Below are 13,607 nucleotides of genomic sequence, written 5' to 3' on the forward strand. Positions count from 1 at the left end.
TCGGCTTCTTGCTACATCTTGCGTTCTAATTTTGCTTTCTAATTGCCGCTTTTGAATTTCTGTTTGCCGGTATCTTGCGATTATATGTTCTTTTGTTGTTGGGTGTTTTTTTTTTGTTTTTTTTTTTTTAAATTTAGGTATCTATAATTGCTGTTATGTACTTATTTGATGTCTAGAGTTTTGTCTTCCAAGCGTCCCTTATCTAGACGTTTAGCTGGTATTTTACCTCCTGAGATACCTTCTTTGCCTGTTTTGCCTGCTTATGATGATATTGGTGATTGTAATTTTGTTTGTGTTTCGTGTTCTGCTCTGTTCTGGTTTGATGAAAGGGTTAAGTATTTATCACGTCCACAGTGTCCTGCTTATAGCCGTTGTTGTAGGTCTGGCTCTGTAGTCTTGCCGTATTCGCTTGCACCTCCTCAGTTGTTAACGGCTCTTTATGATTTCCCCCCTTTTATAAAAAATATTAGGGGTTATAATAATATCTTCAGTATGACCTCTTTTGGAGGTAAAGTTGATGAGGATGTTAATAAAACGGCTGGTCCTTATGTGTTCAAGGTTTCTGGTCAGGTTTGTCATTGGATAGGTGCCTTTGATATACCTGATGAAAAAGGACCTAGATTTTTACAGCTTTATATTGTAGATACAGAACATGAATTACAGAATAGGTTGTCTGCAGTTGAAAGGAAAGACGGTCAGTCTTTAGATCCAATGATTGTTGAAACTCTTATGGGTGTTTTCAATATTCATAATGAGTATGTAAGGACTTTTAAGACTGCCAAAGACCTTGCTGTTGAAAACAGTTTGGTTGACTATGCGGTTTGTTTGTTTAATGATGTCCCTGGCCGTTTATATGGACCTCCAGCTCATGGTACTTTGGGTTGTATTGTTGCTGGTGAAGACGCAATAGGCAGTACATACGACATAGTTATACATTCCAGGAGTGGTGTTCCACGCAGGATTAGCAAACTTCATCCTAGCTATATGGCTTTGCAGTATCCTGTCCTTTTTCCGTATGGTGAAACAGGTTGGTCTCCGCGTTTAAAACTTCATGATGAGAGAAGCAGTAAGGTTAGAAATCTTACTATCAATATGTATTATAGTTATCAGATACATGCAAGGAATGGTGTATGGTCTCTTTTGTTAAATTCTTGTAGACTGTTTCAACAGTATCTGGTGGATGCATATGCATGCATCGAATTGTCAAGGCTTGATTTCTATGAACACAATCAGAGCCAACTCAGATCAGCGTATGTTAGTGGCATTTATGATGCACTTTCACGTGGTGATACTGAAAGTCGTTCTGTTGGTAAGCGTGTTTTTTTGCCTCCATCTTTTGTTGGTGGTCCAAGATACATGTACAGTCACTATCAGGATGCTCTTTCTATCTGCCGGGAATACGGGAATCCACAGTACTTTATAACTTTTACGTGCAATGTTGGATGGCCAGAAATCACACGTTATATGAATTCCCATCATCAAACTGATGTTGGTAGTAGAGCTGATATAATTTCACGGGTATTTCATATGAAAGTCACTGCATTCATTGCATATCTGAAATCTGATAAGACTTTTGGCCCTGTTTCAGCATGTAAGTTCCTTTCTAACTTATGTCTTGCTGATTTATATAACAATTGTGTATTTTTTTTATTCTAACATTTATATATATATATATATATATATATATATATATATGTATGTATATTTTTTTGTAGATCTGTATACCATTGAATTTCAAAAGAGAGGGTTGCCTCATTGTCATATACTTATATGGGTTGAAGGCTCACATAAGATAAAAGATCCTTCAAAAGTTGATGATTACATTACTGCCGAGTTGCCTGATCCTGTTTCAGAGCCACTATTATATGAAATTGTTACCAGGTGTATGGTCCACGGACCATGTGGTTTGCTGAATTTTAAGGCGCCCTGTATGAAGGATGGAAATTGCAAGAAAAAATTTCCTAAGTCGTTTGTCTTTGCTACGTTTTTTGATAGGGACGGCTACGCTCATTATAAAAGAAATTCAAGTTCACTTCATATGTTGCAGAGTGGTATACAGATAGATAACAGATACATAGTTCCGTATAATAAGAGGTTGTCCAGTCGTTTCAACGCACATATTAATGTTGAGTATTGCGGGTGGAATATGATGATTAAGTACCTGTTCAAGTATGTATCGAAGGGAATGGAACGGGTCAGATTTGTTGTTCAGAAAGATACTCAATGTGCTGATACGTCTGTCTCTGGACAATGTATAGTTGTTGACGAGATAAAAAATTATATTGATGGGCGTTTTCTCTGTCCCCATGAGGCTACATGGCGGATACTTGATTTTCCTATTCATGAGCGTGATCCCCCTGTTATTATTCTTCCTGTCCATTTGTCGAATATGCAGTCGGTATTCTTTAAAGAAAATACTCAAATCAAAGAGGTAGTCGAAAATCCCACCTTTGGTATTAGGTTGGTTTGAAAAGAATAGATGGGATTCAACCGGTCACGAACTTACATACGCCTCTTACCCCACGAAATATTGGTGGGATGACAGGGAAAAATGTTGGAAAAGAAGAAGGCGTTCAAACTCCCGTGCACTTGGTAGACTTATATTTGTCCACCCAACTGGTGGAGAGTTGTTTTTCTTGAGGATGTTGCTGTCCCACCAAAAAGGTTGTAAGTCATATGAAGAGCTTCGCACTGTGTCAGATGTAATGTACGATGATTTCCGTAGTGCATGCAATGCATTAGGGTTGATTGGAGATGACAAAGAATGGATGGATGCTTTTGTGCAAGCTTCTGAGTGGGCGACTTCATCTCAGTTGCGGTCTCTTTTCTGTTATCTTCTGCTTTTATGTGATGTTAATGATCCCATGTGTTTGTGGGACATTGGATGGAGAAAAATGAGTGATGACTTAGTTTATAGGATGCGGTCATCAAATCCTACTATTGAGTTGAATATAGATGATAGTCATATACAACAATTGGTCTTATTTGAATTAGATCACATACTAAGGTCGTCTACTCCACCACGATCTATTTTGGACTTTCATCTACCAAAACTAACAGATAGCAACATCACACTGTTAAAAAATCGTCTCTTCCTAGAAGAAAGTTCTTATAATAAGGCAGCTCTTATGTCTACTCATGACCATATGTTGCCACTACTGAATAATGCACAGCTGCAGGTGTATAATGACGTTCGCTCTGCAGAGGAAACACAACAACAAGTGCTTATATTTGTTTATGGTCATGGAGGAACCGGCAAAACTTTCTTGTGGAATACATTGCTTGCTTATTTCCGTTCAAGAGGAAAAATAGCACTAGCTGTTGCTGCCTCAGGAATTGCTTCTTTGCTTCTTCCATCAGGAAGGACAGCTCATTCCAGGTTTAATATTCCAATAGACTTTTCAGAAAAAACCGCATGCAATATAAGAAAACACACAATGCTTGCTGAGTTGCTAAAGCAAACTTCTATTATCATATGGGATGAGGCGCCAATGAGTGATAGACGTTGTTTTGAATGTCTAGATCGTTCTTTAAAAGATATACTTGACTGTGAAGCAAAAACTTTTGGTGGTATGTCTATGTTGTTAGGAGGAGACTTCCGACAGACATTGCCAGTGTCCCCAAAATCTACACCGTCTGAGATAGTTTCTCTAACTCTACCCAATTCCTATCTATGGCCCTATTTCAAATTATGTAAACTAAGTGCCAACATGAGACTTAAGGATTCATCTATGTCATCGAAAATAGAGTTAAATGCATCAGATTTTGCGACATGGCTGGTTCAGGTTGGAGATGGTAGGATTGGTAATATGGATACTGTTGATAGGATAAATACTAAATGGATTGAAATCCCTAGGTCACTCCTTATACCTCCATCGGAAAACGGGTTAGATTCCCTTATAAATTTTGTTTATGGAGATATCTTTCAAACCAATGTCTCAACAAGCATGTTATCTGGCAGGGCAATAGTTTGTCCCAAAAACGAAACAATACAACACATAAATGATATTGTTATGCGTAAAATTCCTGGGGTTTCAAAGATTTACGAGAGTGCTGACAGCATTGAATTTAACGGGAAGCAGACTACAGAGTTTAATACATTTTATCCGTTGGAATATCTTAATGGACTTACATTTCCAAGCATACCTGCACATTCACTTTTATTAAAAATTAACACACCTATAATGCTAATTCGAAATATAAATCAGAAAGAAGGTTTGTGTAATGGTACACGATTAATGGTCTCACAGTTGTTATCAAATGTGATTGAGGCATCAATTATTACTGGAACCAACATTGGGAAGAAGGTTTTTCTGCCTCGTATTAGATTTATTCATAAAGCTCCTGATATACCTTTTACATTCATAAGAAAGCAATTTCATGTTAAAGTTTGTTATGGTATGACTATTAACAAAAGTCAAGGTCAGTCTTTAACGAGAATTGGAATATATTTGCCGGAACCTGTTTTCACACACGGCCAACTTTATGTTGCATTGTCACGTGCCACATCTCCAGAAGCAGTTAAAATACTTATGCATTCTGATGATAAAACGACAAACAACATTACAAAAAATGTTGTTTTCAAAGACTTCTTACAAAAAATAAATAACTCAGAGGTTAAACATATATACAATGTTTCTGTTTTTTTCTTGTATCTGATTCATTTTATTGTACCATATTACGTTAACTTTTTAGATGTAATAAAAAATAATGTTGTATTAACTTTTTTCTTTTCCAGTTTTAACCATGTCCCAAACAGTAACAACAGTTTCCAATCTACATTATGGATGTCCAGGAACAGCAATACAGGTCTACAACTATACTTTAGTTTATGCAACATATACATTTTTATTATGGGGTATGTATATAGATGCAAGATATGAGTTTCATTCATGTTTGCAGCTTCGAATATTGCGAATGTGGACTCCACAAGTAAGGACTCAGGAAACATGGTTCTTAGCTGTTGATAGAAATGTAAGTTATACCATTATTTTATTTTTCCTTATTCTGTCACAAGTTTATACTAATTTATTCATAATATTTATATAAGGGTGATGCTGTTCAAATTTTGGGTCAGCGAAAAGACCAAGGATATTTACAATCTGTCCTAATTCCCAGTAAATGCTATACGATTGAAAAATATGCATGCGGAATTCCAGACCGATATCAGAAATGGCTGGATAATGAGGTCTACATAGCTGCTGGAATGGCATCATCAATTACATCTATCCAAGACACACATACAATTCCTGCATGCTGGTTTACTTTCATAACTAAAAAACAAATCGCAGATTACGTGGATCGACATGCAGGTTATCATTTACTTATACAGCATTCACGTTTTTAAAGTAAACACTTACATAAATCGTTAATAACTTTTGTAAACCACTAAATTCCATTTGCAGATTTTATTGGTGTCTTCAGCAAACTTATTAGGTGTACGAAGAAAAACAAAGAACCATATCTATTACTAATATTAAAGAATGAATTGTAAGTAAGGTATTTTTATAATTATTTTCATAAGGTTTTAACACGCTTTATAAATACCAACATTAGAGGCGAGGATATTGCAATAAGCTTATGGAAAGAATGCACGAACATACCTTCAAAGTTTGATGCTGTTGGTTTGGAAAATACTGTTGCTCCCGTTGTTGTTGCGATAACTAGTATAAAGATTTCAACCTATGATGGTATACTTTTTTTTACTATTCTGATATCATCTATTAACTTGTAACAAATATATTTTTTACATTCATGTTATGTATAATTGGTAATTTAAAGGTTCCCTAAGACTTGGAACAAGCAGTGCAAGTCACCTATACATCAATCCACCAATTCCAGAAACACCGCTTCTAACGGACAGGTATTTTAACGCATATAAAAACATTGTAAATATTTCGTTAATGATTAATATAATTTCCCGATTGTACAGTTTCCGTACGTTTAGTGACTCCTCTATATTTTTCGACATCCCAACACCATTAGGAGACATATTACAAAGAGGTCATCCTGAACTCCTGGTATATTTTTTTATTAATGCAATTTAAATTATGTAGATTATGACAACATATCTATTATGCAGAACAAAAGTTTCACTACAAAAGCTGTCATAACTGCGTATGTATTTTCTGATTGTTGGTACCAAGTTCAATGTCCAAATTGCAAGATCCCAGCTTTTAAACAGGGGAAAAGTTGGTTCTGTCCTTCAGATGGTATAATCAATGCACCAACTATAATGTAAGTCTAAATATATAACTTTTATGTTAACAAATATTTAACCAAATCATAGATTTTATACCTACATTTACTATGCAAAACCCCAGGTTCAAGCTTAGTGCAACACTTATAGACGAAAATAATTCTATAGTTGCTCTGCTCTCCGATAACGCAGCACAAGACTTATTCGGTTCTACAGCTGATAAACTTGTACCAGACGATGACATAAACTGTAGAGGACAACTACCTGCAATTGCCACTACTGTACAAGGAATAGCCAAAAAAATGAAACTTCGTATCACAAACACATCGACAGATACGAACATTCGCTTTATGATTACAGATATCGAAAAAAGTAACCCACAGGAAACAGCATACCCAACAACACCAGCACCACATCATCGATCTCCATCAAAAGACAGCGAGAAAGACTGTTCTTCAGTTCCTCAACACAGTAGAGCAAACGTCAGAAGGTCATTACCATTTGAAAGCCAAGGTAAATATTTCTCTATTATCTGCATACACTACAAAGTAACCTCTTACATTTTTGTTAACAAATAAGTATATAATTATATGTGGAAATTTACTATTGCAGACACATCAAATACAAAGCGTAAAAGTGCACGCAAGATAGAATGATCCATCTCCCCTCCGACATTGATAATGATGACATTATCAGTTTTGCATAATATGTATAAACTAAAGTCCAGAAAACATGTTTTTTAGTCTCAGACTTTGTGGTATTTGGCTTTTTATGATAGTAAATATCCTTAATTTAAATAAGAAAAATGACAAATTTTCAAATAAAATTTACAATTTCGTTTACTAAAATATTAAAAATGGAATACCTTTACAGAGGATTATCTCTTTACTTTTTATATCGGCCTTCTTTCCCTATGTTTTAATTTAATACAACCTTTAAGCGTAACAAATATATTGACCTTCAACATAGTATAACTCCTGACTTAAAAAGTTCAACGATCCTAACCTTTTTGATATTAAAAACAAATATAATTTTTATCACAACCTCTCTGCTATCAAAATGTCACAGTATTTCATAATTTCTATTTAACCTTCCATATGTCATGATTACCTGCAAAGTCTATGACTACCACATAGACATCAACACACCATTAAACACATCTGCACACAGCTAAGAATTAAACTCCTCCCTATCTATAATTCACTGTTATCTTGGAAATATATCATACTTTTAAAACGTTATATAAATCGTTATTTTTATTAAAAACAAAAGTAGTCATTATCTGTCCACTATTGACCCTTATCCAGGATTTAAATTAAATCATATATATAATCTTTACACACGAAAATCATACCTGGCCACGTTGTTTAACAAACAACTTGACAACGCATGCTGCATACTAAGCCATGCTATAGCTACGAAAAATTATCATACATCCAACTCTAATACTATCACTCAATCCACCACACACATACATTGTCTCTTCTATAAATAAATGCCATAACGAGCCATTAAAAACAATATACCCAGAATGAATAACAGCGATTACAACAAAAGTTTGACCATCATGATCGATTTCCTTAGGGAAATCGGTGATATACTTGAAGCAATCCAATCTAGACTAGAAGAGAGTTTCTGCATCGACGAAAATATTGTATTATACATAGCGAATCACCCCGACGACGTAGATGTTCAAACACTGCATAACATCTTTGAGAAAGCAAAAACAGAAGATCAGTCCATACAGGACAACATCTCCTTCATGTTGGGAACAATCCACAAAAGAATTGGCAAGTACAAACGTGGCATGAAAGACACACCCTCCGACTGAAGACCCGATTTCCTAGTATTAAAATATTAGACGTGTTATGTATATACAACAATGTAAACAGGAAGTGTAACCGTTAGAATGTTCATAAATAAAATAACTTTATCTATTAACGATTTCGTAGACTTCAAATATTACTTGTGTTATGTATATACGACAATGTAAACAGGAAGTGTAACCATTACAACATATTATTTATAAATAAAATAACTTCATCTATTAAAATACGTCTAAATATTAAAACAACCAAAATCAATTAAATTTCGAAGGCCTAACCTCCAAGTACACTTGCACATATGAAAAACACGTCATTAATTAGGAGATTACTCATCACACATTTTCTGCAACACGTGTCGGCTAATATTACAAATTTTCTTAAAAACACTCTATAAATTACATAATGTACCTCAAACACAAACACACTTTATAGAAAACTACCCAAAGATCAACACATGCTACGATAACTACCTGGCAATGAGGGCCATGCAAGATATGGAGAAGAAATACGAGGAGCTGATCAACAAAATCAAAGAAGATATAAAAAAAAACTTCCAGAAGACAAACATCCATATATCTAATAATTATCAATATAATCCATCTTTCAGTACTATATTTATAAGTTGTAAGCCAAAAAAAGTCCTGAATTAGCGCCAATAGGCGCAGTTGATTCCATCTAGTTTCAATTGATTAACATGAAAGCCTTCGTCCTATAAAGTGGACAAAATTTAGTATTTTCAGTTAATAAACCTAATTTATTTAAGAATCTAACACGTATAAAATTTATCAGGAATTCAAGTCTTTCCAACTAAACCACGCTTCAAAATTCTTTAGACTCTTGGCATTTTGAAATTCCCATTAAAGAGCTAGAGGAGGTGTATGTTAACAGTTGTGTCTCCATTAGGGTAGAGCGACAACATCACATAGAAGATCTTCGACAGGAGCGAAAACAAGGACCTAGAAAATGAGGTAAACAAGGGAAGAGTAAGTCAATGAGCAAAATGAAAAATAAATCATGATCAAAGCATATAAACCTTATAGGTTTTTAACGGAAGAGTAAGTTGATGTGAACAACAAAACATACATAGAAAAAAAAAAACCAATACAAACATATAAGTGGGAGGTAGGTAAAAACAAATAATGATCAAAAAACAAAATCTATACAACATACAAGGTGACTAGGATACTTATGGACCTTGGTATTTAGCCTCCACAGACACTCGTATCTTCGTTTTTTGGTTATTTCGGAGTTTCTTAAATCACACGACACAAGATTTCAAGTTCTTATCTTCGACTCAGAGACGTCATTTGTTACTAGCAAAATTTTAATCGTGTAGTTTTCATCAAATTAAATTCCATTCCACTTGTTTAGCACTAGTATTTCATAATTTATATGATATGATATGCCTCCACCAATGACATCTCCAAATAATCGATAACCATTTGCAGTCAACTAATTCGTTAAATAAAAAAACCACAACGACTAAAATACAATTTATGCTTTTCCGATTAAAGATCAATTTGGTACACGTCAACATATCTGCATAAATTAAACAAAATATCTTGTTTTCCATCAAGAAATCAATAACAAAACAAACAGCATAAAAGAGACAAAAGATGCCACTAAATCCGCAGCCATTAACAATAACGTTCCAGACGAGGGCATTTTCGTCAAATTCAAATATCTTTCCTTGGAGCAAGGGTAGCCACATCGACTCGGGGCAGCAACTCTATACACACCACTAGTTGTCAACAGATACAAATCTTTATTATTATCTTCACTAAATGACACCACATACCCCAAATCAGGAACCTGGTGCACCCCTGGCTTGAACCCACATTGCATGGGTGAGTCATGTGCACACCCAAAACCAACACTAAAACTCTTGAAACTCTCACTGTTTTTACCCGTTTCAATAGCTGCCCATATCGCATAATTATATAAATCCGAGTATATATACCTGCAAAAGTTTTTAAAGAAAATATAAATATATATATGAAATTACCTAACTATCCCTATCTTTATTCAACCAAGCATATTATTAGTATTACTAACCAGCCATACAAGCATGGATCAGTGGCAGATCGGTAAATATAGCCAGCCATAATTGAAGCAGGACCTTTCTTTGTATCAACACTATCATGACCATATCCTGCTACAGGAAATACAGGAGTTATGGAGCTTGGTGGGGTGTACCCTCCAGGAGCATAGGGTACATGTACTGGATCCGGACCCTCGTAAACACGCCACCCGTAATTCCCGCCTTTCTTGATTACATCAATCTCTTCGTATTGATTCTATAAATAAATATTATAATCTGGTGTTATAACTTATACCCACAAAATTTATATGTTTATAAAAATAAAAAAATACCTTCCCAATGTCTCCACATATGAAAACAGAAGCTCTTTCTGAATCAAAACTGCACCTCCACGGGTTACTGAAACCCATGGCCCAAATTTCAGGCCCAAGTTGTTTATCTGTGGTGGTGTATGGATTGTCTTTTGGGATTGAATAGTTTCCCCATAAACCAAGCCTGCTTATTTCTTCTTCGCCTGAAAAATGACAGATATACCCTAATGTGAGAAACTTTGTTTGTGGAGATAAATCGATAATAAAGATATGTTTTTTTTTTACTTGGGATGATGTCGATGTTGAGCCTTAGTATCTTTCCAAGTAATGATTTTTTGTTTTGTGCAAAATTGTATGGATCGTTATCATGTGAAGCATCACCAATCATGAAATACAAAAATCCATCATCAGGGCCAAAAAGAATCTGCCCAGCATGATATGCTTCGAATGGAAGCCCCATTGTGAAAATCCTTCTCACTTCAACTGAATTCACACGCCCCTTCTGTACACAAGATTTGACTTTTTAAAAGTCAAAGTGTGGCTATATTTACAAAAACACACAAATCAAGTTTATAATTACTTACCCATGAAAGTTTTGAAGAAGTGGTTGTGCCATTTGTAGTGAACTCTGAAACTACAATGTGAAACTGACAAGGGGAAGTTTCTTGAAGAGATGTGACTTTTGAAGGATCACAATTTACATCTGTATTACATGAACATCTGCCTTCACATCCAGGTTGTTGAAACTTATCACAGTTATAAGCAACAAAGAATCTGCCATTAGTGGTGAAGTTTGGATGGAATGCCATGCTCATGAGTCCCATTTCTGTTGCGAATTGAACTTGATCACTTAAATCAAGAAAAGGGTCTGATTCGTCTATCAGTAAACTTTGGGTGAAAGTGGAACCACCATTCACTTCAGGAACCATGGCTAACCATATCTTACCTTGTTGGTTGCAGACAAAAACTCGGTTTGAGCCATCAGGGTGTGGAGCCATGTGGACATAGGAACTGTTTCCAAGTTTTTCAAGACATAGACCTTTAGGAGGTTGAAGGTCATTTGAGTCGCAACAGTTGGTTCCATTATCAGAACATGGCTTCAATTGGCCTGTTTAGCAAAACCAGAAAACAACACAGATTAAAGAATATTAAACCTTAAGATGAACATAATCGGATAGATGTAAAGAGAGAAGTAGAATCAGACTTGAGTTGGTGCAAATTGGAGATGGAGAAGAATGATGAAGAAGAAGCAAGAGAATGAAGATGAAGAGGATATCAATGATTCCATGCAATGACATTTGAACAATGAAACGTCAAAGGAGTTCTTGAGGTTGACATTAAAAGTTAAAACAGATGAATGTCTGATTAGATATATTATTCTTTAATAAGCAATGATCACTTGATTGCATCCAGATTACCCTTTTTTTGATCTCAAGTCCACGATTAACAAGCACAACGTTCTAAGTTGTGCAAAAGCAGCAATCTCAAGCACAGTCTCGCCTAGATTCTAGTGCATAAGACTAACGAAGGCTGACAAATTAATAAACACAAACAGAGAAACCCTAGGTCCGGATTTGGGAGATATTGTGCTGGTAATTTCCCGACACAGCCACGTTTCTTCAACAATGGAAGAATGTTCTTCATTTTCACCGAGACTAAGTATATGGTCTAGTAGCTTTTCTAGAACATTCTGAATTAGCATACTGAAATGCGTAGTAGTTAATTACCTAGCCAATTGGTTGAACCATACTCTCATTCCGCCTCTGCGTAGACAGGAGGACTGTACTCCTCCTACCTCCGCCTTGAGAGTTGCGTCACCAGTCGACGGCCATCTCCGCCTCCGGTCAGTTGAACGTCGTTAATCGTACCGATTGGCTTGGCGTCAATCATAAAATGGTTGTCCCGTGGTCTCTCGTCTTTCATCAACATTAGAACATCTTTAATCATAGTTTTTTTTTTTTTTTTTTTTTTTTTTTTTAAATTACTATTTGATGGGTTTTTGGAAGGAAAAAAATTAACATTAAAGAACAAAAACTTTGTTGAGAGGTTTCTTGAAATATTTAGGGAATACGATTTATCAAGGTAATTAACTTTTTGGTATGTTAACATCTGGGTAAGTATTTTTTTTTTTAGTATATATCTAGGTAACAAACTTTTTGGAAGTGTTCACATATGATCATTATGATCTGCTATAGCAGGTTAAATCCTAGATGTGAACGCATTCAACAAGTTTGTTACCTAGATGTGTACAAAAAAAATAGTTACCCAAATATGAACAAAACGAAAATTAAAAATTAAATTACATGAATGGTCCCTGTGGTTTGGAGGAATTTGTGGTTTTGGTCGCTAATTTATTTTTTTTTAACTTAAATGGTCCCAACTGCTTATTTTTGTTGCGTGTTTGGTCCCCATCTTACCTAAAAAAACTATTGTGCCCTTATTAATTTATTTTTTAAATTAATTTTATTATCTATGTATTTATTTTTTACATATTTACAAAAATTAATAGACCACACATATTTGTATCTCCTCGGATGATCTCTACTGTTTATTTTTAATTAATTTTTTTTTTAACTCGGATAATCCTTACTGTTATTTTTGTTACGCGTTTGCTCTCTGTCTTATCTAAAAATACTATTTTTCCCTTATTAATTTTTTTAATTAATTTTCTTATTTATGTATTTATTTTTTATAAAAAAATTAATATACCCCACATATATGTATCTCATCACCGTAAACCTGAAACCACATTTGAGAAATTTAATTTGAGTCTTACCATTCACCATCTCATCTCTGATCCTCCCAATCTTCTATTTATTTTCCATCTTTAGTAACATCGACGTCTTCACCGTCTTTTTTTTTTTTTGGTACTTCAACTTTGACGAACCAACACCATAACCTACTGTCTCTTCATCTTTAGTGGGTTGTGGTGTTGATTCGACGGAGTTGAAGGACCGAAAAAAGAAGTGATGATGAAGATATCGATATCACTAAAGATGAAAAATAAATAGAAGTTGAGAATGATGAAAGATGGGATGGTGAGGAGATACAGATATGTGAGGTCTACTAATTTTTCTTAAACATATAAAGCATAAATACATAAACAAGAAAACTAATTAAAAAAAATTAATAAGGGCACAATAGTCTTTTTAGGTAAGACAGAGACCAAGTTCGTAACAAAATTAAATAGTAGGGACCATCCGAGTTAAAAAATTAAATTAATTAAAAAA

General features: G+C 34.8%; 2 protein-coding genes across 4 annotated transcripts; one reads left to right on the forward strand and one right to left on the reverse strand.

Annotated features, from left to right (window-relative positions):
* Positions 1–168: 168 nt before the first annotated feature.
* Positions 169–6,855, forward strand: LOC145045168 (uncharacterized). The gene is made up of 15 exons (XM_078993508.1): positions 169–1,071; positions 1,171–1,638; positions 1,742–1,881; positions 1,996–2,394; positions 2,480–4,651; positions 4,739–4,809; positions 4,871–4,974; positions 5,078–5,312; positions 5,406–5,490; positions 5,557–5,690; positions 5,782–5,863; positions 5,933–6,020; positions 6,083–6,237; positions 6,324–6,712; positions 6,812–6,855. The coding sequence occupies exons 1-15, from the start codon at positions 169–171 to the stop codon at positions 6,853–6,855; spliced, it is 5,469 nt and encodes a 1,822-aa protein (XP_078849634.1).
* Positions 6,856–9,508: 2,653 nt separating this feature from the next.
* Positions 9,509–12,302, reverse strand: LOC144998040 (HIPL1 protein-like). 3 transcript variants are annotated; one of them, XM_078957877.1, is made up of 7 exons: positions 12,105–12,302; positions 11,324–11,485; positions 10,962–11,203; positions 10,663–10,879; positions 10,399–10,580; positions 10,081–10,322; positions 9,509–9,985 (listed from the first exon to the last, which is right to left on the reverse strand). In XM_078957877.1, the coding sequence occupies exons 2-7, from the start codon at positions 11,373–11,375 to the stop codon at positions 9,598–9,600; spliced, it is 1,323 nt and encodes a 440-aa protein (XP_078814003.1). In that variant the 5' UTR covers positions 11,376–11,485; positions 12,105–12,302; the 3' UTR covers positions 9,509–9,597. The 3 variants fall into 3 exon arrangements, with proteins under 3 accessions (XP_078814003.1, XP_078814002.1, XP_078814004.1); XM_078957876.1 differs by having other exon boundaries at positions 10,962–11,485; XM_078957878.1 differs by lacking the exon at positions 12,105–12,302 and adding an exon at positions 11,576–11,698 and having other exon boundaries at positions 10,962–11,443.
* Between the last annotated feature and the right edge of the window lie 1,305 nt (positions 12,303–13,607).

The sequence above is a fragment of the Lactuca saligna genome, chromosome 5 (assembly GCF_052625555.1).
Source record: "Lactuca saligna cultivar CGN05327 chromosome 5, ASM5262555v1, whole genome shotgun sequence".
Taxonomy (NCBI): Eukaryota; Viridiplantae; Streptophyta; class Magnoliopsida; order Asterales; family Asteraceae; genus Lactuca; species Lactuca saligna.